At 40.1% G+C, this 25001-nt stretch overlaps 1 protein-coding gene across 1 annotated transcript in view; it reads right to left on the reverse strand.

The window, feature by feature from the left end:
- cep290 (centrosomal protein 290) overlaps window positions 1–24337 on the reverse strand; it is a 51532-nt gene extending 27195 nt beyond the window's left edge. The window contains exons 1-22 of the mRNA XM_080505532.1: window positions 24217–24337; window positions 23085–23162; window positions 22688–22757; window positions 22561–22607; window positions 22008–22142; window positions 21837–21890; window positions 19711–19857; window positions 19234–19416; window positions 18925–19014; window positions 13910–14032; window positions 10946–11066; window positions 10388–10560; window positions 9959–10121; window positions 9725–9825; window positions 9568–9634; window positions 8496–8596; window positions 8015–8090; window positions 7723–7856; window positions 4826–4990; window positions 2756–2905; window positions 2556–2671; window positions 1932–2034 (exon numbers count right to left, since the gene is read on the reverse strand). Of these exons, the coding sequence (XP_080361658.1) occupies window positions 1932–2034; window positions 2556–2671; window positions 2756–2905; window positions 4826–4990; window positions 7723–7856; window positions 8015–8090; window positions 8496–8596; window positions 9568–9634; window positions 9725–9825; window positions 9959–10121; window positions 10388–10560; window positions 10946–11066; window positions 13910–14032; window positions 18925–19014; window positions 19234–19416; window positions 19711–19857; window positions 21837–21890; window positions 22008–22142; window positions 22561–22607; window positions 22688–22757; window positions 23085–23162; window positions 24217–24312 (2493 nt within the window). The 5' untranslated portion in view covers window positions 24313–24337. The remainder of the gene's footprint in view (window positions 1–1931; window positions 2035–2555; window positions 2672–2755; window positions 2906–4825; window positions 4991–7722; window positions 7857–8014; window positions 8091–8495; window positions 8597–9567; window positions 9635–9724; window positions 9826–9958; window positions 10122–10387; window positions 10561–10945; window positions 11067–13909; window positions 14033–18924; window positions 19015–19233; window positions 19417–19710; window positions 19858–21836; window positions 21891–22007; window positions 22143–22560; window positions 22608–22687; window positions 22758–23084; window positions 23163–24216) is intronic.
- Between the last annotated feature and the right edge of the window lie 664 nt (window positions 24338–25001).

Genomic DNA, 25001 nt, shown 5'->3' on the forward strand with positions numbered 1-25001 from the left:
GGTGAATCTTCAACAAGAGTCAGTCAAAAAAAAATGCACATGCAACTCCAAGGTAAATAAAAGGGAGCGTGCACTGAGGCTTTTCGGTCATCAAACCAGATGCAATGTTTGCTTGACTTATAACAAACGACTCCCTCTATGATGCATGGCGGTGGCAGCATCGTACTATAGGGCTGGCTCTCAGCTGGAGGCCAAAGAATTGAGCGCAGCAGCAGAAAAAGAGAATTTCTGTTAGAAACCCATATTCAAGACAAAACATTAAACTTTTGTCACATTTTTGCAGTTTGTTCACACGACAACAGTTTTGTAATGATCTGAAAACAGCAATTAATGCGAACGGTTTTCATAGTGCAAAGATTTCAAAATGACGTCCGACTCATTTTTGGAGAAAACGCAAAATTCCACAAGCGCACTACGGTCGATGCAGTTGGGTGTTTGTGTTGCTCATGCTTCTACTGACAGTGGAGAGTTACTATGCGCTGTCAGCGTTTGCTATTCGCATGCAGTCGTGGCTCAATGACACACACATAGCACAACTGTTTGATTTGAAAACGCTAAGCTAAACTTTTGTTGTGTTTTCGGTGCCCGTTTCCACGCCAACGGTGGTCGGAACCACTGGAAACTCCACTTTTTGAAAACGCTCAGACTCTGTCTCTGTCTAAACAGAGGAAAATGCAACTTTTCTGAAATTTTGTGCATGTACATCCCTCCCGTGGTAACTAGTTCATCTGCACATATACTATTAGTTAGACAACAACAACAATGGCAGCCTCCAGAGTGTCTTGACGTCCAGTCTATAGTCTACGGGACTTGGTGGTTTTATAGTTAAGAGTCACATAATCATCTAACTTGGTCGTCTGTCCATACGATTATATTGTGTATCGCTCTCACACGTGTGTGTGGTTTCATTGCAAAAACAACCAACAGCACCCACTTTTGGCCCAATATGAGAATTACATTTATTTCAGTGTTTCATCATTTTTAAAACGTTATGATGCAAATGTGAAACTTTGAAATGAAAAAGCAAAAAAAATGTATAATGTAACTTGGGGGGGAAAAAAAAAAAAAAAAAAAAAAAAAAAAAATATATATATATATATATATATATATATAAAAACTTGGACCATGAACCGAGGGAAACGGATAAAACTAGTGAATTGTTGTAGTTGCCAAGTGATCAAGTGATAGCACAGAGCTCAATCTACAAGCAGTCACATAAAACTCAAACACAATTTTAAATAGTTGAATGGAATATAAAGGAGTAAAACTGCAGTGTCTAAATGTGTGGGCCTTAATAACACGTAACACAAAAAAAAACTGTTGCAGCAGAACTTGTGCTAAATTCTGAAGGAAGAGAACATAACAGCACAATATTAAATTTACACAATCTCTCGTCACCAGGTGTTGTTGTGTTTTGGACACTGACTTCAGTGAGAAGTTGACTGATCCACCACAAGGCACTGAACACTTTTTATTGGCAATTTCAGCCCAGCAAGACAAAACAAGAAATTTATTACAAGTCAGTTTTTATGTTTTTTGCTGACCGACTCAGTCATTAATTCTTCCTTCTTATTCATTCCAACAATCGAAAACAGACATGCACATGTTGGATTTTGTGCAGCTGTCCCAGATTTGCTAGGTTCTTGTACATATTTTACATGGCATGACAAGAGCAGGTGGTCTGCTCTCCTTATGTGCGCCTTCCACAATTATTGAGGAAAGAAAAACTGTTTTAAATGGAATTTATTTGCCTGTCTAGGTTCTGTGTTGCTGGTGGTAAACAATGACGTGTCATGCCAATAACAATGTCGTAAACCATTCATCTATGCATGAATCACACGCGTGATCTGTGGTGAGAGAAATAAAATTCCTCTGTAGGATAAGGAACTTGCATGTCATAGCATTTCTGAGCACTTATTTAGATTACTCACGTTGAACTCTTGAATTTTAACGTCATCTGCCTGCTTTTGCTCCTCCAGCTTGTTCTTCACTTCTGTAAAAGACTCGTTCTCCTTTTGCCACTCTGCCTTCTCCCTAAGACACAACAGAGCAGCAGAATTCATGCAAATCTTCGAAAACTGAGTGACACATCACTTGAGTTGTCAACACTGTGAGAGACCATATAATGATGGATTTATACATTTTGTTCCACTTAAGTTAAATCTAGGAGTTTGAGGAAGATGATCTAAAATCAGCACATTAGTAAATCTATGAAGGCCAATACATGTAAATCCCCGTATAACCTGCAATACAGGTTGCGCGGTTGATATTGATTCATTCTGACATTTTTTCATGTTGCTGTAAGGAGGACTACAAGACTGGTAAAATGACGTCCATTTGTCCATGTGGACGTTGCGGACGTATCAAGCAGAAAACAACCTGAAGATGGAGAGAGACAGCAATTCACCAAACTGACTTAAAGCTCACTGAAAGTAAAGAAATCACCTCGCTAATTTCATTAAAGCCATTAGTTGCCAGCGCATTACTACCAAATGGGAATTTAATTACAGTTACTTCATTAAGCAGTCCTCCCAATATTCAACCTGTTAACCCACCTGAGATGTTTTTTATAGAGCAGTCCCTGTTGATGGCTGATAACAGCAAACTTGTCCTTGTATTCTTCGAGGGCTGTCGTCAGTGTCTTGCTTTTCTCCTCCCTGTTGTGGAGCTCCTGGTAATAGTAACGTCACGGGAATGAGGAATGTTTTATCTTTCTCTATTGATCACAAGGCCACCAGGAGACAGGGACGCTGACCTGGAGGAGTCGAACGGCATACTCATTCAGGGAGCTGATGACCTCAGTGCTGCTGGGCTCCAGGCCTGCAGGGAGGGTCAGGGGTCGGAGGGCGGCCGCAACGCCGCCCGACTTCCTGAGCAGCTCCAGTTCACTCTGCAAATGGCTCACCTGGCAGGCACAGAAGAATAAAATCATTTGTAAAAAGCACATAGGGCTGCACAACACAAATCGAGCACACAATGATGTTACTCAGTATAGACGGAAACATCATTGATCACCGGTAATTCAATATTTTGCTATGTGTATAATTCGTGTGTTGATATCAGCGACACATATGCAATATTTTGCGCAGTCCTATTGGACACCACTGCGGAGTGTCTCGGACATTTCTTTTCATTTGTCTATGAATGCACCTGATCACTGCGTTCGCAAAAGCAAGCTGCACCTCTGCAGTGCAAGGAAAAAAACACTCAAACTCAAGGGTTCCTTCAAAGCTGCAGGGCAGAGCGAAAAATGTGCTTGATGAGTTTGTATCCTGATTCAAATGTAGTGTTTACGTTCTGCTCAGTGTCGTGGGGCACTGGAGCCGCTCCCAGCTGACTGTGAGAGCGAGGACAGGATTCGCCTGGACGTCCAGGCGTTGCTCGTAGTGAACAGAAAGGGTGAAATAACTCAAAACGCGTTTTATATTGTCAGTTCTTCAAAATAGCCACTGTTTGCTTTAAATAGTACTTTGAACTTACCATTTAATCAACATGAACCCAGATTATTGCTCTTCTGTTTCAAAAAGAACACCGAATGGAGGACAAAAATAACAAAAAGACTAAGCGAAAGATGGAGGGAAAGACAGGTGGAAAATGGGAGAATTACAAATTAAAAAAATCTTCTTTTTATCTTCAGAAAATGGGAGTGTTTGTCTTTCACATGTGGAATTGTGCAAGTAGCCAGGCCACTGTCATAAAAAAAATGAAATAAAAAAAAGGCACATCAAAGCCATCGAGCAACAGAGTGAGCTCTGACCAGAAAGCTAATAAGAGCAGAAAAATAGCACACAAGTGCACATTGGAACAGGCATGAGAATAAAAAAAAAAAAAAAAAGTTTAAAACACAAAGAGATGACCTGATGTGGGAGAATAAAAATGGAGAGAAATCAAAGCTGCCTCAGGGAGATTTTTTTTTTTGCCTTTTTAAACATAGGTATATAATTATGCAATCCTGGTTGTCATTCAAGTGGATTTGTAGATGATATGAACATGTTATTGAGAGCTGGATGCATGTCCCAAATGTATTTACTTTCACTCACTTCAGCTATGAAACAGAAGCAGCATATTGGACATGGGTGATGCTGACTGATGAGAACTGAGGCTTTACATAACCTCAAGTTTTATATGAAGAAATGTCTGGCAAACATGTTTGATATTAAAAATATATTTTGTTAAGCTGTATGAAAATATTTGGCCTGGCATCACAAGTTTTCTAACTGCTCTGCTGTGAACACGCTGACAAATCATGCTGCATCACCCAAAGAAAATAAACAAATTAAAATGATTTGTATATAATTATTCCATTATACTATTACCTGCTATCACATGATGTTTTCTGTTTTATTGAAGTGCTTCAACTTTTTATTCAACCCGGAGTTTGTTGGCTGCGTTTCTTTTGAATGTTTTAGTGTTTATGGACACACACATGTACAGACGTTTATGCTAATCAATGTTGGACAACTGGTACACTTTTCGTGTTTCACAAATAATTGTTGCGTGGAAGCCTGATTGGTTAGAAGGCTGTTTGATTTGTCAATCAGTTGGTTGACTGTATGTTGGATGAATTGGCTGATGGATCATTGAGTTGGTTTACTGATTGGTTAATAGGCCGGTTGATTGTTTAATTGGTTGGTTGATTAACCTTGTGATCGGTTCGTAGGCTGGGTGATGGTTTGGTTGCTTGGATGATTAGCTACTCAACTTGTTTACAGTTCGACTGGTTGGTTTGCTGAGTGAGTTCACTGATTTAGCAATTCTCTCAATCCATTTATCAACAGAAACTTTCTACCTTGGCAAAAATCTCCCATGACGAAGTTGAACGTACCTTTTCTTGGGCTCTGGCAAGCTGACTGAAGCTTCCAGTTGCCTCTTCGCGGGCGGATTTCAGCTCCTGTCGCAGCTCTTGGTTCCTCCCCATCAACTGCTGTATTTGGGACCCGAGGTGTGGCTCCGACTCAAACTTCCCGCTTTTGCTGCTGTCATCTATGACCTGCGATCAGGGGCAAGAGAGACGAATGAGCGGCTGAAACAAACCCTGATGGACACATAAGTACTGCCAGGTTGTGAAACTGAAACAAATCTCATTTCAGGTGCTGGCTGCCTTGTGGTAGGCATAAAAGAAAATCTGATGTTTTGTGTCCTTACAAGACTGCATTACTCCACACTCCTGAATGTTTTTTCCTTTAGCATGTGGCTAGCATCTGGAAATTTCTGCTACTTACTCCTGGCCTGGACATGTCAGCTCCTGAGCCTGAAAGTGCACTGCCTTCAGCTGTGCATGATTTTTCCATCAGCTATGTGGCATCACATGAAAGTTTTGCTCCTCACAGTTTCTTTGTTCTTTGGTTGCTAAGAGATTGATCATGTGATATATTAACTAAAAAAAAAAAAATCTGGTAAGACAACTAAAAGAGGCATTGTCCATTGTTCTGAGCCTCTTTATAGAGACATTTGCACTTTCAAGAAAAAGAACATGTTAGGAACAAGGAGGAAATGGAAGATGTGTGATGTGTGTGAGCAACATTAACTGAAAACTGTGGGACTTGATTTTTTTTCATGTGGATAATATTTTAACAGACCATAAGCTAATCAAACAAATCACGGAAGTCTTCTTCCAGGACAAGGCACCTCGTCACAAACTGAGGGTCCCTCAGGAGTTGTTTGAAGCTTCCAGTGTCTCCAGATATCAGTCTGATCAATCAGGTGTGGGGTGTACTCCTGGAAAGCGTAAGATCTGTGGACATCTCACCTCAAAGCCAGAAAAAAGATCTGCCGCTAACATCTTGGTGCCAGATATGCAGAGGAGTTTCAGAGGTCTACTGGACTCCATAACTCCAAGTGGACAAGAGAAAATTGTTGATTGAAGCATCTACTGCAGATGCAATCTGAGACTGTGAATAGAGCTCACTGCTAATATCTATGTGTTATTGTGCAGTGATCTAAAATCAAAGGCCACTTACTGAAGAATTAGATCATGACACAGCTTTTTTTTATGGCCAATAAAATTACAAGTGACGCAGATTCGATGTGTGCCAGCAGTAGATTAGACCGGCGTCGTTACTCTTGCCTGTATCGAATTGGCCAAGTACCAGGAAGACCAAGCAACGTCCAATGAAACTCCCAGAATTTTCCAAACTTTGATGAAAACATTCGACTGTTAATGAAAGCAAAGAACACACATGCTACACTGTTCGCGACGCGACTTCTCCTGACCTGTGTGACCATTTGACTTGGTCTTTCGTAACCAGTCAAGGCTACAAATGGAAGTTTGCCTTTGCATTGTCTCATTTTTTTCCTGCCACAAAATAAACATCCTGCTTTAAATGTGGACCTTATTCTAAAGTATAGCTCATTCAATGCAGATGGCGTGGGTTCACCATGGCAGAAAGCAGTGGTGATTTGATCAGCCAACATTCTACAACTTTTATAGTATCCTCCTTGTTTAACATAGTCACATTAGTGTACATTACGATTAATTAAATCCATTAAACCAGCTTAATGGGTGTGTTTAGACTGCACAGCAATGTTTGTAGTCAGGCCAACCAAGTATAGCCGTTTAAAGTCTCAAAGAAAACAAAGGAAATGCCTGTAAAAAACCATCCACAAAAAAGATACCCTTGTAAGATTGCATAAAACGGTCTTATAAGATTCTGTTCGACATAAAAAAGAAGCAATACATCGTGTTGCCTACAATTAGTAATATAGATGTGTAAATCTTGTAACCCTAACCTTTAAACTCCTGTTTTACCTCATTTGAACGTCCAGCCTTTCTCCCAGATGAAACCCTGCCAATAAGCCGATTCATTTCTAATTTATACTCACACCAACAAAATGAATAGAAAGGAGGAAACTGTGGCTGGACAGGTCATCTTAATATTAATGCTGAAGATTGTTAACCCCAAGAATTGTATCTGCTGTCCTCAGCAAGGCCTCCGTTAACAATTTTATAACGCAACCCACTGAGCTATTCATTTTATATGAATATTGCATTCTTTCTCTTCTGGTTGAATGAAGTTTCATGGACCAGACGACGCTCCTGTTTATATGACGTTTTTAAGTGAAAAAGCTAAACTGTTGTTCTATTTTGGGGGTCTGTTAACATGACAGTGGTTCTCAGAGTCATTAAAACACAACTCTTTGGAGTAAACGGGTGCAAAGCACACTTTCTGGAGGTGCTCAGGGCCGGCCTCCTTGTTAATGGCAGCAACGCTGCTACTCTGCATGCGGAACACACCAGTCATAAATACTTCTTATTGACAAGCATAAGTTGATGGACATTAACAACAATGGCGGCCACCAGGGTGGCGTGACTCACAGTCCATTCACTAGTTTTACAATCCAATTTGGCAGCATTCAGTTCAATATAATTGTCCGCGTACTCACCATTGTTAATATTTAAAGGATATTGTTCTCGGTGCAAATAAGTGTGTGTTTTCAATACAAAAACAGCCAACAGCACCAACTCATGGCCTGGCTGGGTAATGACATTAGTTTCCGTGTTTCTGCCACTGCCTTGTAAGGAGATATCGTTTTTAGAGTGTTGTGGCGTAAACGCAAAACTCTTCGGAAACAAAAACTATTTCTTTTCACTCGAAACATTGAGTTAAACAGGGCTTTAGAATAATAAATACCAGAAAAGGTGCAGGAAACACAGTTATGAATAACTTCAATAAGTCTTCCCAAAAACATGAAAAAAAATAAATAAATCAATGTGATACGTACATTAGCCAGTCTTTCCTGAATAGCACCTGAGAGAGAACCGCCACTTAGATTGGTGTCCTGTGAAACCCGCATTGCTTGGAGCACATCGTTGAGAGCAGCCTCCAGATCGCTCTTCACTTTTGTGAGTTCCTCCACTGGGATTTAACACAAAGGCAATACAATTAAAGTGATACAGTGACCAGAGCAGCCCAGAAACATCAGAATTATTTTATCTGTTCGTGTAATCAGTTTGCAGCACTCTTCAATAAATCTCTCTGTGAAAATCCTCCTCATGGACTGTGAATGCACTTACATTTGACATGAAACTGTGTCTTGTTGAATTCCAGCTCTCTGGTCTTGTTCTTCAGTTCTTTCTCTAGATATTCATTCTGCAATGAGACATTTCTATCAATAAAACAATAAAGTTCTAAAAACCGATTTTTTTTATTTTGTTAGCAAAGTATCTAAAATAATGTATCCAGTTAAAAAGTTCCCAGATGATTGTTTGTTTTGTTTTGTTTTTTATTCTGTGTTCTGTTGTCATTAGACCAGTGTTCCGCAACCTGCTGTTTTGGAGCCACATGTGGCTCCCTGGAGATTTCAGAATGTGTCACGGAAATAAACCTTTGCTTTGTAATTTAGTTGATTTGCACTGGATGTACTAATCTCCGGGCTGAAAACAGCTAAATAAGATAATGCAGCTGTGTCAGCCAAACAAAGATATAAAAGACCTTACGGGCCTTACGAAGATTGTTTTCGGGTAAAGGCCTTATGTTCATTTCAGGTCATTTCACCTTGAGTCTTATGTCTTCATCAGCATAAGTACTGCTCACTCCGCCAGGCCTGGAATCTTCCTCCAACATCAAGCTCGATCGGTTTAGCCCTGCAGAATCAGCTGAATAAGACACAGTGGAAATATAATGTTTCTATTAAAAGGCATTAACTGTTTATTTCACAGTGCAGGTCAGATTGACTTGCTTCAAGGTTTACACACGGATAAAAAAAGAGTCACTAATTTGAGGATGTTACACAGTCTAAGTGGGCAGTTTTTGGAGTAAAGGCAGTTTACATTCCACTGAATACTGGAGAAGATCATATGAACTGTGCTTAAGATTAATAGAAAGACAGATCGATTAGCCTCGGTGACATTTTGTTGTCCTTGTGTGAAAGAAAGCTCATTGAAAGTCTCACTCGTGTCAGATGAGGGCTGATTTGAAAGGAAGGCAAGCTCACATTGACGCATTCAGCGGGTAAAAGTCATACAGAAATACTCCAAGATGCATTGTGTTGCATTCATTTCGGCACGCAGAATTGTCGTGGCAGTTACTTGACAGGATGTACACCACAGCAGCTGTTCAGCATGAACTTTGTTTACAGATTTGGAACAATGCTAGTGTAAAGTAAACCACAAGATTTATATTGTTTTCTGGTCTTCATTTTTCTCCAAGCCATGCTACATGCTAAACAGTTTTGGGGCTCACACACCAGCGATGCGACATGCTAACCACGATGAAAGCATAACTGATACACTGATTAACAGTGAGCTCGGTTTCTTGGTATACAGTCTATAGTACACAGAGGGCAGTACTGCAGACTGTAAGGCTGCTGGAAGTGCGAGTAGCGTTGGTGCAGAGACTGTGCAGTTGTGCTTTGTGGCAACGTGTAACCTCTACATGTCGTTTGTGTATAGACAATGTATTAGACTTTAAGGCATTTAATAAGTACTCACATCTGTACTTGTCATCAGAAAGTAGCTAAAGGTTAATACTCGTACTTGCACTGATGGTTTAAAACAGCGGTATTGGTGCGTCCCAGGTTGAATGTTAATCTTCTACTAGCAATATGTTGTGGTAATCAGTCTGGTACCTCTTTCCTTCGCCATGCGTCTGATTTCTAGCTTCAGCTCCAGCCTCTCTTCCTCCAACCGTTCAATCTGGAAAGAAAATGGGAAGAGAGGAACTCCTGAGTTCAGAGAAGCAGTTCATGAACCGGTATGGTTAGGACCTATAGTTTCCTGCTTTACCTCTTTGGCAAGGACTTGGTTTTCCTCTTTGTACTGCCGCTGTCTGACATTTTTGGCACGCTTGAATTCAGACAGCTCCACTTCCTGCTTTGGTTCCAGACCTGAGGGGCCAAGACATGAATGGAGAGAAGTCAAATGAACGTGAGTGCTCCAGATCAGTCAGCAGTGTCTAAATAGATAAATGGGTGAGGAACAAGGGAGTTGTTTTCCTTCTTTTCCACGTGAAATACCAACCTAGTTTTTCTCGGAAAAAGTCATTCTCGTCCATAAGGTCATTGATTCTGATGGCGAGCTGGTTAATCTCTTTGGTCATGGCCTCGACTTCACAATCCCTCAGCATGATTTGATTTTTACACTCTTTGATCTCGGCAACGGCAGCTTTTAGCCCGTAAGTTCCCTGTGAAACAGAAGGAGAGCTACTGTGAGGGGAAAAAAGCATGTCTCGTCTCACTGTCTTGAGTTCCTGTTGTTTATATTATACTTGTATTTTTTTCTGAGGTTATCAGCATGCAATTAGACGGGCTGAGAAGAACAGGTAGTCACATGTTTACATCCATGAATAAAAAGCACAAACAAGAAATAGATTAATTTCTAGGACAGTCGTAGTTAACATAATCAAAACATTGCAAAGTAATGTTTAGATTATAATATTTATAGACTTACACACTCGTACTGACTCAAGCGGTTAGTCGCCTCAAAGAGCGCCTTATCTCTTTCCTCAGCATGAGCTTCTGCTAGTTTCAGTGCTTGTTCTGCTTCCGCTGCACTTTTCTCTGCGGCTTCCAGCCTGGACTTTAGGTTCTCCACCTTCTTCTGCTGAGAGGTCGACGGTAGGCCTTCATTGTAAAGGAAAAACAGGTCTCAAACTCTTTCAGGAACAGCAGAATTGAACACAATACTCTGGTTGTTGAGGTCAGAGCAGGTTTTTGCTCATGTACCGCAATAATCACGAGGATCTTTGTATGAAACGATATCAATCAATGATCCAAAATGATTTTTTTTTGGAAGGGCGAGGCTAATTCATCTGTCTGCAAATATTTTGGAGTGCCTGAGTCTGGGGCATGAAGGATGTTCTCTTATCAATCAAAACGCCAACACAGTACAACAGAGTGGAAACATTGATCAGACCAGACTGTGCTGCAACAACGTCTAATGGGATTATTGAGGGCAGAAAATCCTGCCTGAGCTGCATCAACAGAACGCTTGTCTGGAGCCACGCACCTCTGTCCTTTGTCGATGTCTTGAGCTCCTCCATGAATAAGGCGTTCTCTTCCATCTCCCTTGTGTACTGCCCCAGCTGCTCACACAGCATCTTGATCTGGTTATCTCGCTCCTGGACGGCCTTGGGAGGGTTCAACATACATTTCATAAAGGTCAAAATTCAGGTGGGCCCTGCGCAGCATACTCAACACTCACCGCTTCCATCGTGGCAGAAATTTACAAACAGAAAATGGAAGAGCAAAGAATTAGAGGTGCGTGACACTTACACCGCAGAGCTCATATATGGCCTGGCCCCAGAGCAGCGATTAGAGATGGAAGGGATGAAAGGATGAAAAAAAACAAAAACAATAGCAAGACAAGGATGAAAAGTGGGAAAATAAGTTGAATGATTAAGGCAGATTGGTGGAGAAATAGAGATGGCAATCAGGGGAGGAAACTAAAATTAAGACCAAACAAAGTCACTTCCCATAACCTACAAGTGAAAACAGAGTGCCTAATGATCAAGGCTCAAGTCTTGAAAACCCTAATGGAAACCGTACAAAGGCAAAATATAAAACATCAACGCAGATCATTTTTCTTTTTTCCCTTTCTATCCCCTGGCCCAAACCGGAACAGCAGAGTCTTGTTTTGCAGGTTGCTTCATATTAAAAAGGGAGTTTTTCCTTCCCAACATCTCATCTGCCTGCACATGTGGATTTGTTGTTTTTTTTCTCTGTAAAAACACCTTGAAATGACTGTGTTGTGTTTGGCGCTATAGAAATAAAATTGAATTGAATTTGTGGATGCACATTGATAACGTGAGTCAGTATGGAGAGTCATCTATCTACACTTAGATTAGTATGTGCTGAACACAATCTGTGTATGTGTGACATGTTTGTTGCATGTCTGTCATCACCTTCAGGAGAGAAGCTCCTCTTTTCTTTTCTTTTTTTTTGCCCCTGAGTCTCAGCTTTTTAACATTATGAACAGTGAATGAAAAATGGTTCGCAGTCCAGGCTAAAAAAGCATGCAAGCTGACAAGACAGAGCGTGCCAGTCCTCATAACGGGAAAAGAAAACCAAACGAATCTGTCTCACGGATGGAGAGTAAAATCAACTTTGCTCACAATAAAGACTGCCGGCGGAGTGGAACGCCGGAGTTTGGAGGTGAAGAAAGACGCACACAAATCTCAGCATGCACAGGTCAAACATAGTACACACATACAGATCTGTAAGCCCCAGTAAATAAACAAATCGGATTCCAAACGAACATATCTACGTATAGAACATGTGCTATAAGTACACACACCCCTCTGCACATGTTTAGTTTCTATTCAGGCCACTTTTAAAAATGAGACTCGCCAAAATCATACCAAGCCACAAGTCAATTTTGTTAAAAAGACATTGTAAAGACTTCAGTTTGATGTGGTACATGACAATTTATCTTTATCCATTGCAACGCGTTTTAAATCAAACTTGGTTGTGATCTCTGTGCTGCCTTTAAACAAGGCTGAACCAACTTCAACACGGATTCAGTGTGAAACACCTGGCTTTTTCTCAGATATGGTTTTGATTGTTTTAACAATATTACAGACATTTTGCATGATTCAAATCAGATTGCTCGCCAGCACGAGTGTGAAATGCGTTTCAGTTCAGGGAAACAAACAACTTGATGGACCGGACTGGTAAAATAAGTGTCACAATAATCTTCAAATATTACGTTTTTGTTTGTTGTGTTGCAGACTATACGTTCACAAAGTCTTTATACCTTTTATTACCTATAACTGTTGCACTTTGCAGCCTTTACAAACTCACCATGACAGCATGGCTTTGAGGCTAATGCTAGTTGCTAGTAGTTAGGCACCTAGCTTTGATGGCAGTGTCACAGGTGTCTCAGCTCGGTTCTCAGTGTTTGTCTTTATTCCACCACTCTTGAGAAATTTGTTTAAAAAAATTCGCAAATTATTTGCAATTTTCACAATTTACTTTGTTGGTTCTGGTGGGCTGGATTAAAGCCTCTTGAGGGGCCTTGTCCTTATGTCCGACGTCCCAGCTCTACAGAAATCGAATACATTCAAAATACACAAATATTAAGAAGAAACAAAAAGCATTATGCTCAACTTCTGAGTAGCTGGAATTTTGCAGCAAATGAAGAAGGGTAAGGATTTAAAACTTCAGAAAAGGGGGAGGATTAAATAAATGTATACTTCTTCCTACCCCCTTTTGAACATGCCAACATGCAAAAGTGGTATCCCTAAAATTCTGCTTTAGTAATTTGGAAGTTTTTCTTTCTTACTTTGTTCCCTTTTCACATTTTCAATATAAAATCCCCATTCATTCATTCATTCATTCAAACTACAAAAAAACTTGTTTTGCTTGCATCACATTATAAAAACTGACATATCCTCCAAATAGTTTTTTTTTTCTTCAATTTTCACCACAACTAATCAGTTGTGTATCGCATCTACTGAAATACACAACACATCGTTGTAGTCTCTTTTTCTTGTCAAGCAACAGTGTTTCCTCCTTTCCTAACATTGTAGATAGGAGCTTCAAATGATAAGACTGTCCTCGGTTCAAAGATAAAACACTGAGTTATAAACAAAGCATGTCATGTGGGAAATTCCAACATGATATAGGGAGTGATTTTTGCATCCATTACTTTGAAAATGTACCATTCACTGTAATCTTGGAATAGATTGAGGCAAACAATGTTTTCCTTCCATATGCTTCTATATCAGGATACAAACACGTTGCTTGGAACACATTTCTCTTCTATGCCAAAGTGACCTCAAAAACAGTGGCCTGTATTGTTTCCCATATAAGGCTGTGGGAGTTTCTTTCAATTGTGTCGCTGCACAGTCACAAACTCAATCACCATTGTGACAAAACAATAACACACTGCAATAACAGGAGACGAGACGTTGGAGAAAGGTGTGTATATATACACAAAGAATTATACTTCCTTTCCTATTTTTGGACTGACCTGCTGCAAAGCAATAACGTTGCTTGCGTCCAAGTCCAGCTGGGCTGTGCGCAGCTTTTCTCTGAGGTCGCGGATCATCTGTTGGTACACCAGGATTTCATCGTCCTTCGCAGACAGCACTCCCTGTGTGTGAGGGGGAAGAGACCACGTCAGCACAAAAGTAGAACGCGACTGTAGCTCACAGCGTCTTCAAATCATCTGCCTCATAAGAACAATGTTGAATTTAGTGGGAAATAGTTGTATATATTGCATGGGTTATGTGCAATAATTTCAACAACAACTTCCTGTCAATCGCCGCTTGGAGGACTGCATACTTTAGTTTGGTGTCAGTCAAGGTGTAAAACTAATGTAAAACTAAAGGTTTTGTATCGTGTGAGTCTGAGAGCACCATGCAATGAAGTGAGTCAACTGTTGTGCAACTGTTATGCGCTATACTTTTAAAAGTTCAGGAGTCACAAACATTCCCAACTTCATCTTGAGTGGGTTCAATAATAATCTTTAAATTTAAATTTGAATATTTTCTGTTGTCATGGTGCAGAGTGCAAGAAAATGTCAATATGTTCACAGACACCAAAGAATTACTCAGAAAATTTACCCCCCAAAACTTTTTTTTTTTTTGGGGGGGGGGGGTTGATTTATATCTTTATTTGAAACATGTAAAAAGAACATTTTAAAAATGTAAATGAATGAGACAAATGTATAAGGGACAACTGAATCTGTCTTTGATAAGTGCAAATCTGAGTTTACCTGGCAGAAAATAAGTAAGAAGTATAAACTCATTTATTACTTTTGCATTTTCGTAAATAACAAAATTCATGAATAAACAATATTTTTTTTTCTTAATTTAGCATCGACCTACACCAATTATGCAGGAATTGACTTATGCACAACAGTAATTTTCATATCGGGACATTCAAACAGACAACATAATTATTTTCTACAATATTTACAGTATATTTACCAATTCAACATTATCCACAAAATAAATACAGTGCCTCACAAGAATCGATTCTTTATACCTCTTTTCAAACTGAATTATGTTTGATAATTGTTTTATCGCCACACACAATTTGTTCCACACTTCAGAATACAGAGATATTTCAAAGTAGTTCACACTTTATGAATCTTTACCTTTAAACTTCCCTTAAATCCTAAAACCTTTCTTGCTCACAAAACATCTTCTGAATATTGTTTCCCAGCAACAAGTTCTTCTTTTGCTTGCTTATGCATAGTTAGAACGGTTTTACCACTGTAAAATTTACTTTTTTATTGCACTGAATTTGGGGATAGGTCATAAGCTTCTTGCTTCAGCCCACTCCTTTTGAGCAGAATGTTTACTGCTCAAATAAACAGATACATAAATAAATAAATAAACCCCACCACGTCGATGCATTTTAAAGTGATTGCAATAATACTATGTAGTACAAAATACAATGAAATTACAAATAAAAAAGCTTCTCCTATAGCTGTTGCATTGTGGGTGTTTTTACAAATGCACCCCGACAGCTTGGCTTTGAGGCTAATGCTCGTTTGCTATCGTCCCTTTCAGGGCAGCATCACTGACGCCTCAGCTCGAGTCTCAGCGTTGTGTCTGCTACTCTAAAAAAACTGTGTTAAAAGGAAAATGCATGTTTTGGTGTAGGAACACATTGTTCTTTTTAAAACTTGTCAAAATTAAATATGCTGTTAGAGAGTGTACTAACATGGTTTTCCACAAAATCCATTTATTTCTTATTTCAAAGATTTGTAAGTGTTTCCAAATTGAAGTTGTAGCAACTGGGCTTGATAATATTTTGTGACGTTTATTGATGTGGTCATACTGAACCATAGTGAGGGCTGAGTGTTGGGATTGTTGTTGTTTTACGTATATAGACTATGGACATTTGTGAATTCAGTTTCTGGTACTGGTATTACCAGGAGGTTCATTGTTAATTTTTCTCAATAAAAAGATTTGGGCGCCTCTTGGCTGGTTTTGGCCCACAGACATCATGTTTCACACCCCTGATCTGAGACAATCCGTGACTTTGATCATCTTCTCTGGAACTGGAAGCGACAGGACCGCAGTGCAGACTTGATAACAGATGAGCAGGATCTCTGCTTTGGATCCAGGAAACATTACTGCCCCCTCTAACCACAGTGATTCTCTCAGGTCTTTGCTCAGTGATCAACTCCCTCTAAAGATACTGTGCAGCCGGATCTTTTCACCGCATGCTTTACATCCGTAGAGAGGCAGAGACGAAAACTAATTGATGAAACGAACCCCAGGGAAGTCGGAAATGGTGCTACCACCATTCAAATAAATTTGCAAAGTGCTAAAAAGTTATAAAGTGTGATCTGTTCCGAATTGCACGATACTATTTAAGATTATTTTGTTGAAAACCCCTTTTCAGAGAATTGTTAAGTGTCTCTTTTATTGGAATTAACATGAGTCAACTGTAATAACTAACTGGGATGCAGAAATGTTTTCCAATGCTTATGTCTGATTTTGACCAAAGTTTCATTTCATTTGCTCATGGAATAGTTATTTCACGCCATACTAACCTTTTACCTGAAAACTGATGACCTTTTACATCGTTAGTCCCTGAGATATTACTCAGAAGAGCATTAAATAATTCCAATTGAAGGAACACCGACAGAGAATTCATTGTGATCTTTAGTTGTTATCTGTGTGAAAAAGCTGGAGATTAAAGCAATCTGACAAATACGATCTATTTCCGATTCAATACACAACCATTTTTATAGATGAGTTGGTAAAATGACAAAAATCAGTTTCATGGTATTGAAATCATTAAAAGTTTTCCTATTGATGCTGTCAGAAATAAAGCTGCACAGTTGTTCCAATAAAAAGAAGCAGCGGTTTAACTGGTGAAACATCATGCAGATTTTATCCATAAAGTGCCATTCCAGCCCCAAAGCAGGGACTTTCTCCACATCATTAGGAGCTCAGTCCTGAACGGTTGGAAGACGGGCTCGTTGGCACAACATTCCTCAGCACACTACCAGCACGAGTAGACGTGGGTCAATTTCAGGCCAATATAGGTGGCAAAAGTATGTCTTGTGTTTAAAAATAGCCCTTACAGCCACTGCACTGGTCAGATCAAAACTACAGGAGACAAAACGTCTGAAAACCTGGAGCGAGGAGGTGTTGCAGTGATTTCTGGCTTTTTACAATGGCAGTGCAGTGAATCCTGCTCGTTCTGCGCCACCAGTAGCTTGTCCCTACAACACATTCACAGTGCTACTCACCATTATTGGCATCCCTTCATTACACATGTTTGTAAAACCTGTATAATATCAAAAGAAATACATGGAAATGTACAATACTTAATTAATTGGAGGTCAAAAGTTAGTTTATATTTGTTTCTTTTTCAGGGACCATGCACATAAAACATTCATCTTAAAGACGAGGTGTTTTGTACCAGATTTGGGCCTCGAGTAGTTTTCGTCTGCAGCCCCTGGGCAGGCTCACAACATCACAATACATATTAGAAATATAACCTACAGTAAAAACCTGTAATATTAACAATAACCATTAAAATGTATCACCTGGTGTCATAAAATTCATACAGAATACAGAAGTAATTTAACAAAGAAAATATTTTTTTTCCAGCTTATTGTAATTTCAAAAAGTTCCTCAGGCCTTGTTCACATGGCAACGTTTTCAAGTGAAAACGCAAAACGCGATGGAAGTTTTGTGAAAAACGAGTTCAACCGTAAAACTTTTGTTGCTTTTTGGATGGTCCGTAGTTTAGCCGGGCCGGAAACCCCAGTGGAGGTGACAAAACCAGCATGTCTGAGAACACGATGGCACAAAACGATGGTGACTCTGCATATTTTAAAGTTTAACACGTCGGTCTGTTGCGATGAGGCACAAGCAAAGAGGTAAACATTGCATGCGGGGAGACATGAGGTTCAGAATGAATGGAGTCTTGTGGGACACCGCAGTCTCTGCTACTATCATGAGGAACACTAAGCATCTGATGACATTTATAATTCGATAATAAAATTGACCATATGAGATAAAAAAAAAAAGTCACGGCAGGCTTTTTACTTGGTTCCACCTTGTGGGATTTTCCACCGGAAAGATACGAATCGGCTTTCTGAAATCTACAGCGAACATGAAGCCCAGAGAAAAGAAACTCATCATTACAGAATAGAACAAAGAAATTGTATTTCACAAATAGTGTGTTAATACAACTGTTTTTCCCTTGTAAGTGTACAGGCTGTGGTGGGGGTGGATGTGTCTATGTTTACAATGGTCATAATCTGAGAAAGTGAGAACGTGAGATAAAGAAAAGGGGTGGGAAACACTGATTTTGAGGGTAACTGTGGGACTTTGAGCAGTAAATCACAAACTGGCAATTTGTTTTTTTTCTTTAATTACAAACTCGGTACTTATTGACTTGTCTATTACTGCAGAATGTTTTGACTTTAAGCAAATTGCTTTTTTTCACCCCATTATCCTCAACACTGAACATAAGTATGTTCTTTTATTTTTTTAACTTCCTCTTAATAAGATAAGATAAGATAAGATAAGATACGCCTTTATTAATCTCACAGTGGAGAAATGTACTCGTACATTCAGCTCTTAAGGACACTCATGAGGAAAGGAAAGACAAGGAATGTGCAAACAGTTAGTAGAATAGAGGTATCTTATATACAAAGACTATCAATAGGACTAAAAAATAAGATAAAAATTGCAACCTATAATAAAGTATAATAAGTTCTAAAGTAAAATATACAATAGGATGAGATAGAAGGAGAATAAACTATGATGGGGGGCGGCAAAGTGTAGAATAAGTACAGTAGACATACTATAGTAAGAAGAAAAAAAAAAATAATAATAATACCAGTGTTGGCAGTGCAGGGTCAGTCCTAAGGGGTCAATTAAGTGATGAATAGATAATAATAGCCGAAAGGTTAAATAATAATATCACGTAATATGTCTTTATGAAAGAGTGAAACCCAAAAAAGGAGTCTTCCTGAGAGCTTTGAGAGGTTTGATGAACACCCACCTTCCACTCCTCCACTTTGGCGTTGACTGCTGCCATGATTGGGTCGTCGTCTGCACTCATGCGATGCATCTTATCCACCAACTCTCTGACCTGCACATCGCACACACAAGGAAGCATGATTCAGTATGAACCACGTGACAAATCCTTTCCATTCTGGCACTTTCAGATAACGTCCCACTTCTCAGATGTGATAAAGACCCCGGAGGATTATAAATGGGAGTCAAATGGGAGTCGGGCGACTCCTCTCAGTGTCGACATGCATCGCACAAAACCACCCACAGATTGAAGAAGTAGGAAGGGCGTTTTTACTTGAAGCTTGGCGTCGTCCCTCTCCTTCCTGAGTTGATCCACGTTGGAGTCGGTCTGATGGACGACCATCTTCATGTTGTTGTACTCGTCTGTCATCTTCTCCATCTCCTTCACAGCCTCTTCCAGACTTCTCTGCATCTGCTCGTTCTGCGTCTTCAGATGGATGTTTTCATCCTCTGCCCGCTGCATAGCAAAGAAAGACACGCAATTAAACTTGATTTGTGGACTCATACTTTTACATGCCGCAGAGCAGCACTACAAAGGAATGGTGGGACGGAAAGACACATGAAAGCTCTAAAAACATGCAGTAGAACATTCAATTATTCACGGGAAACAATATTGTTCTTTCATTTTCTGTCACTTTGCAGGATTTAGGATCTTCTTCTTCTCTCCCGAAAAATGGACACTTCAAAGATCAAACTGTGGTTCATGCTGCCTTATTTAGATGAAAGGGCTCAGGACAAAACTTCTCTGCACCTGAAGGTCCTCCAGACACTGGTAGAGTTGGCGGTTGGCCGCGTTGAGCTTCCTCTGCGTCTCCGCGTTCTCATCTCTGGATGACAGCGGCTCTTTCTCGTCCAGCTCTCTGCGGTAGAAGTCCACGTCCTGCGTGAGCTGCTCATTCTGAAACAGCGCATCGGAGACAACAGAGGTTTCAGAAAACTAGTGGATTGTAATTTCCCAAAGATCACAAAAAACACTCATTAGTTCTGAGTTGTTACCTTAACTCATAGAGAACTCATTGAGGGGGGGGGGTGCAATTTGTTGTAAGACTTTATAGACCAAATGAAATTAACAACTTGAATTTTCCTTATTCATCACACAACATAAAGACTTTAATTATAGTCTCTTCTTGTCACCTCAGATACATTTGGACTCTTTGGATGTTTTTACTTTTACTTAATTATGAATATGATGTTGCTTATTGAGAGAGATTTAAAGGCCCCACACTATACAGCTTTTACAACAAGAGCGGTCATCTCCCAATCAGAAGGTTGCATGTTCGATTACCACCTCTGCTTGTCTCCATGCCAAAGTGTCCTTGGGCAAAACATTGAACCCCAAACTGCCTGGGGGGGAGTGTGCAAACTAGAATGAGAAGCTCCTGAAGAAGTTCAGACTCTGCAGCAGAAGGTTTTAGAGTGGTTAGTTAATAAAATATTGTGTTTGTGTAAATGTTACTCAGTTTGTTTGCTTGTTTTGTTACAGTGAGAACCAAGTAGCTAATGCTAACTCCCGCTGACTCTTGCACTTTTTCACATTATACTGAATTTATTCAGTATATCAGTAATCTTTGTACGTTTTTATCCACCTGTGAGAGGGTCAAATAAGCATCCATTACCACAGGGGTGTTTATTTCCTCGTATGACATCATGAAGGGAAAATATGTGAATTGCCTGTATGAGCACACATTCACGAAAAGGTGAAGCAAGAGGGAGATGAGACTTTCTTCACTTCTGCGGCCTCAAAAACAGACTATGGGGACATATATTACAGTTCAAAAACCGTAATAAAGTGAATTTTGCATAATATGGGACCTTTAAATAAAGTGTCACTTCTTAATAGAAAGGCTGTGGTCCCCGGGTCCATACATAGGCCTTCTTGAGATGGACACACAAAGACTAAATGTTGTGAAGTCAAAAGTGCAATTACATAATTCAGACTTGAAAGAGGTGAATATTTATGCAATCAAGTGTTTTATATGCAGTCTGGCTCTCATGAAAGGAATAAAAACATCCAGGGGGATTCATACTTTTCAGATGTGCTGCTGTGGATGATGTTCCAATAAAAGCTTCCTCAAAATAGTATTAACAGTTCTACAGCGGGAAAACAAATACAGAGGGGACTTGGGACCTACAGGAAACCTACGTTGACTCAACTACACTCGCTTGTGTGTCTCACCTTCTTAAGTTTTCTTAACTACACAAGAGAGATGAAAAGAGATGATGAGAAAACAAGGAAACAGCAGACAGTTTGAATTAACGGCCGGTTTAAGCAGCAACGAGTTCAAGTGAAAATGCTAAACTTTCGCGGCGTTTTGGATGTCCATTTACACGACTCTGAAAATCCGGCTTTTTGAAAACGCTCTCGCTCGGTTGTCACGCAGACGAAAATGAGCCCGTCTCCTTGTTGACGGTGGAAATGCAGCCTGTCCATATTGTCTTGTCTTCTCCATGGGCGTGTGTGTGTGTGTGTGTGTGTGTGTGTGTGTGTGTGTGTGTGTGTGTGTGTGTGTGTGTGTGTGTGTGTGTGTGTGTGTGTGTGTGTGTGTGTAGCTTCATGACAAAAACAAACAACTCATAGCCCAACATGAAGATTACGTTGTTTTCCGTATTTCTGCCATCGTCGTGTAAACGTGAAACTTTTCCCGAAACTAAGATGCAGAAAATATGCGTTTTTACTTGAAGCATTGTCGTGTAAACGAGGCCGAAGTGTTTTATTTAAGTTTATTTCATTCTTTTCTTCATTCAATCATTCGTTAAAATAAAAATAAAAACAAGATGAGTGAAAGGGAGTAGAGAGATTAACTTGTGTTAATGAAGGATAATGAAGAGAGGAATATGAAGCGCTGAAATGATCTGTCTGGCCTGGCGAGAGCATACCTTCTTTTTCAGCTTCTTGACTTCGTCCTCAGCCTCTTCTAAACGCCCCGCCAGCTAGGAACAAAGGACAGTGCAAAAAGCAGAAACAGGAACAATTAAAGTCCTATTAAGTGATTACCGTGCATGTTTTAGACACCACACAGCATCAACATTGTTTTAGTGGGCCCATACCTCCTTATTGGTCTCCTTTTCGTTGCCCATGTCTTTCTTTAAGTGGCTCAGCTCATTCTCCTTTTGCTCCAACTGGGTCTTGATCTGCTGGATGTCTTCTCTTAGAAAACGGGATTCTGGGAGTTGGCTGCGGTGCTGATCCAAGATACAATACACAGCAAACACCCCCAAAGAGAAAAGCCTTAGTGTCGCATCAGTTCCATTTTCTGTTTTCACAAATAACATACAAACCTGAGAAAGAAAAAGACAAACCGATCAGAAGTAGTAAGTAGGAAGAAGTAGGAGCTGAAGAAAGCGCCGTGAGCGTGCAGGGAATTAGCTTTAATCTTCTTAGGCGCTGTCGTTCAGTGTGCACTACAGCCAATCCCCTCGTAGCAGAGTTGTAGCTCAGTGATTGGTTGAAGGCTTTAGCAGTGTTGCCGGAGGTACGGGTGCAAGCATGTGCTTTTCATGCATTGATCTGGCAATGAACAAGCTTAGTTGCTCCTACAATAAGTATGGACCATCCTGTGTGTAACTGTGCATGTAAACAGTAGAGGATATGAAGCCTTACCTTTGGCTCTTCCTCGAGCTGGGAGATCTTAGCGAGGAGGGCCCGTTCTACAGTACAGAAGGCATGAACAGAAACTGTAAACAATGTTGGCCCCGCAGAACCTATCAGACTCCATACACTGACTCACCTTTGGAGGCATACTCCACGCCCATTTTCTCAATGAACTGGATGGCGACAGAAACTTCCTGAGCTTTATACTAAATTCAGGAGGAGAAATGAAGAAAAGATTTACAAAACTACATCTATTCATATAAAACGAGCACACACTCAATGAGAACACAACAGCAAATAGTGTGGATTAGGTATGAAGACAGCACAATTGCACTAAACTAAAACTGACGTTTTACTGAATTAATTTAGTTCAAGCGCAATATGACAGTGATATCCATTCATGCTTCCATTTTCTTTTCCACTTCTTCCAGTTCAGGGTGACAGAGCACTGGATTTGTATCCAGCAGGCTACATCTTGGACAGCCAATCACCAGTTCAGCACAGAAAACTAGAAGCAATAACAGGGTGAATACCTTCATCAGGGCCTGGGACAGGTGGAGGACTTTTCCAATGCTCTCTGGAGCTTTATCTTTCACCTCCCAGTCTTCCATCTGTGTGGAAAATGTGACAGAAAATAATAACATGCGAGAGCTAGAGCATGCAGCAAAACCAAGAAAAACACAGAAATAAAAATTTCTGTCAATATAATGATGTAAATGTAGTCATATTGCACATGTTAATAGAGTTTGGGAAAAGGTCAGATGTATTTGCTTTTTATGTGCCATAACCAGACATTAGTGGAAATGTCAACAGTGGGCAAACAGTAGACTGTGACAAGAAAATTCCAGCGGATATTTTGTGTGCCTGCTTCTCCCTCTTTTGATTTCAACATCTCTATGGTAACAGTGCTGATCTCAATTAATCTCCATGAGGTGCCTCTCCCATCCACTTTGTATGAGGCATTTTTTTTTGCAGTTTCTTGAGATTTCGTCAGAAACGGTTAACTGAATCGTTAACAGAAGGCATAGCGATGTATTTCCAACTATACTGCATGTGTAGATGTGCTTTCTGTGTCCGTGCTCCCAACAGTGCGAGACTAATTGGAAGCACTAGAAACAGAAAAATGTCAGAAAAAATTAAATTAAATAAAAATGAAATGGCCACCGAGGATAGTATTCCTTGCGCCGCTCCTCTTGAAGAAGCAGGCACAAGAACAACATATTTATTGAGTCAGAAGTGTTTATACACTTGCTTGTTTGGTAGAGTGTTTGTCTCTCAATTAAAAGGTTGCAGGTTTGATACTCCATTTTCTCCTGTCTTGGTGTTGAGGTTTCCTTGAGCAATACATGAATCTCAAATTCATGTATTTGAATTTTGAGCAGAGGGATTGAGCACCTTGCATTAGTGTGTGTGTGTGTGTGTGTGTGTGTGTGTGTGTGTGTGTGTGTGTGTGTGTGTGTGTGTGTGTGTGTGTGTGTGTGTGTGTGTATGAGACTAACAATGTAAAAACACTTTGGTGAAATGCTCAAGCAGTGGAAAAGCTCTGTTCAAGGGACATCCATTTACCATTTACAGGATAAACGGGAAAGAGTTAGTTGATGGCAAAATAAGTTAATAATAGGTGAGACATTTAGGTTGATGGTGGAGTGAAAAGAAGTCACTTACCAAAACAAACATGTCTAAGACCTTGTCCACTTCATTCTTTTCACGTTTGACCAAGGATTTGGGGTCAGTCCTCAACAGTTTATCCCAGTCAGGCATCTTGACTATAGTGTGATCATCTAGGCTCAGCTGTAACCGTATAAATGTAATTGTCCATGTTATTCGACAGCTGAAGCTAAACACAACTGCTTTTGGACTGGACAGCCAGAAAACTCATTGGACTTGACAAAAGGTTGACATTGTCATGAGAAGTCGAACCCGATCCAAAGTCGACCCAGAAGGCAAGTCTGGCTCAATTTAAACTGTTTTGTAGTTAAAATAAGTATAAAAAACAGAGTTGTTGATGGCTTCCTTCTAGTGACGCTTTGGCTGCTAGGTTACAGCTGACAACAACAGTTAGCTCAGGAGGCTAATCAACGACAAAATAGGAGTGAACCGTGGCGTGATCAGTAACAGAACCGTCGGATATAATAGGCCAATAGGTAATACGTATGATAATACAGTAATAGTACAGGCCGTGAACGCTTAAGTTGATGAGAGGACAGCTGAGCATCTGTTAAGGACGATATGAAAGCAAACAAGGCTGAGCGCAACAGTGCTTCTCGCGCAGCACGGGAAGAAGTAGCGGAAGACGACCGGATGTGACGTAGCCAACGCGCGGACGGACTTGTGATTTGTTCGCGTCCTTTTTTTTTTTTTCGCATCCACTTTCGCTGGGGGTAAAAAAAACAAAAAAAACAACATCCAGTGCATGAGGAGTAAAAACAAGCAGATGACACAAAAGCAGT

Source organism: Blennius ocellaris (assembly GCF_963422515.1).
Source record: "Blennius ocellaris genome assembly, chromosome: 11".
Lineage (NCBI taxonomy): Eukaryota > Metazoa > Chordata > Actinopteri > Blenniiformes > Blenniidae > Blennius > Blennius ocellaris.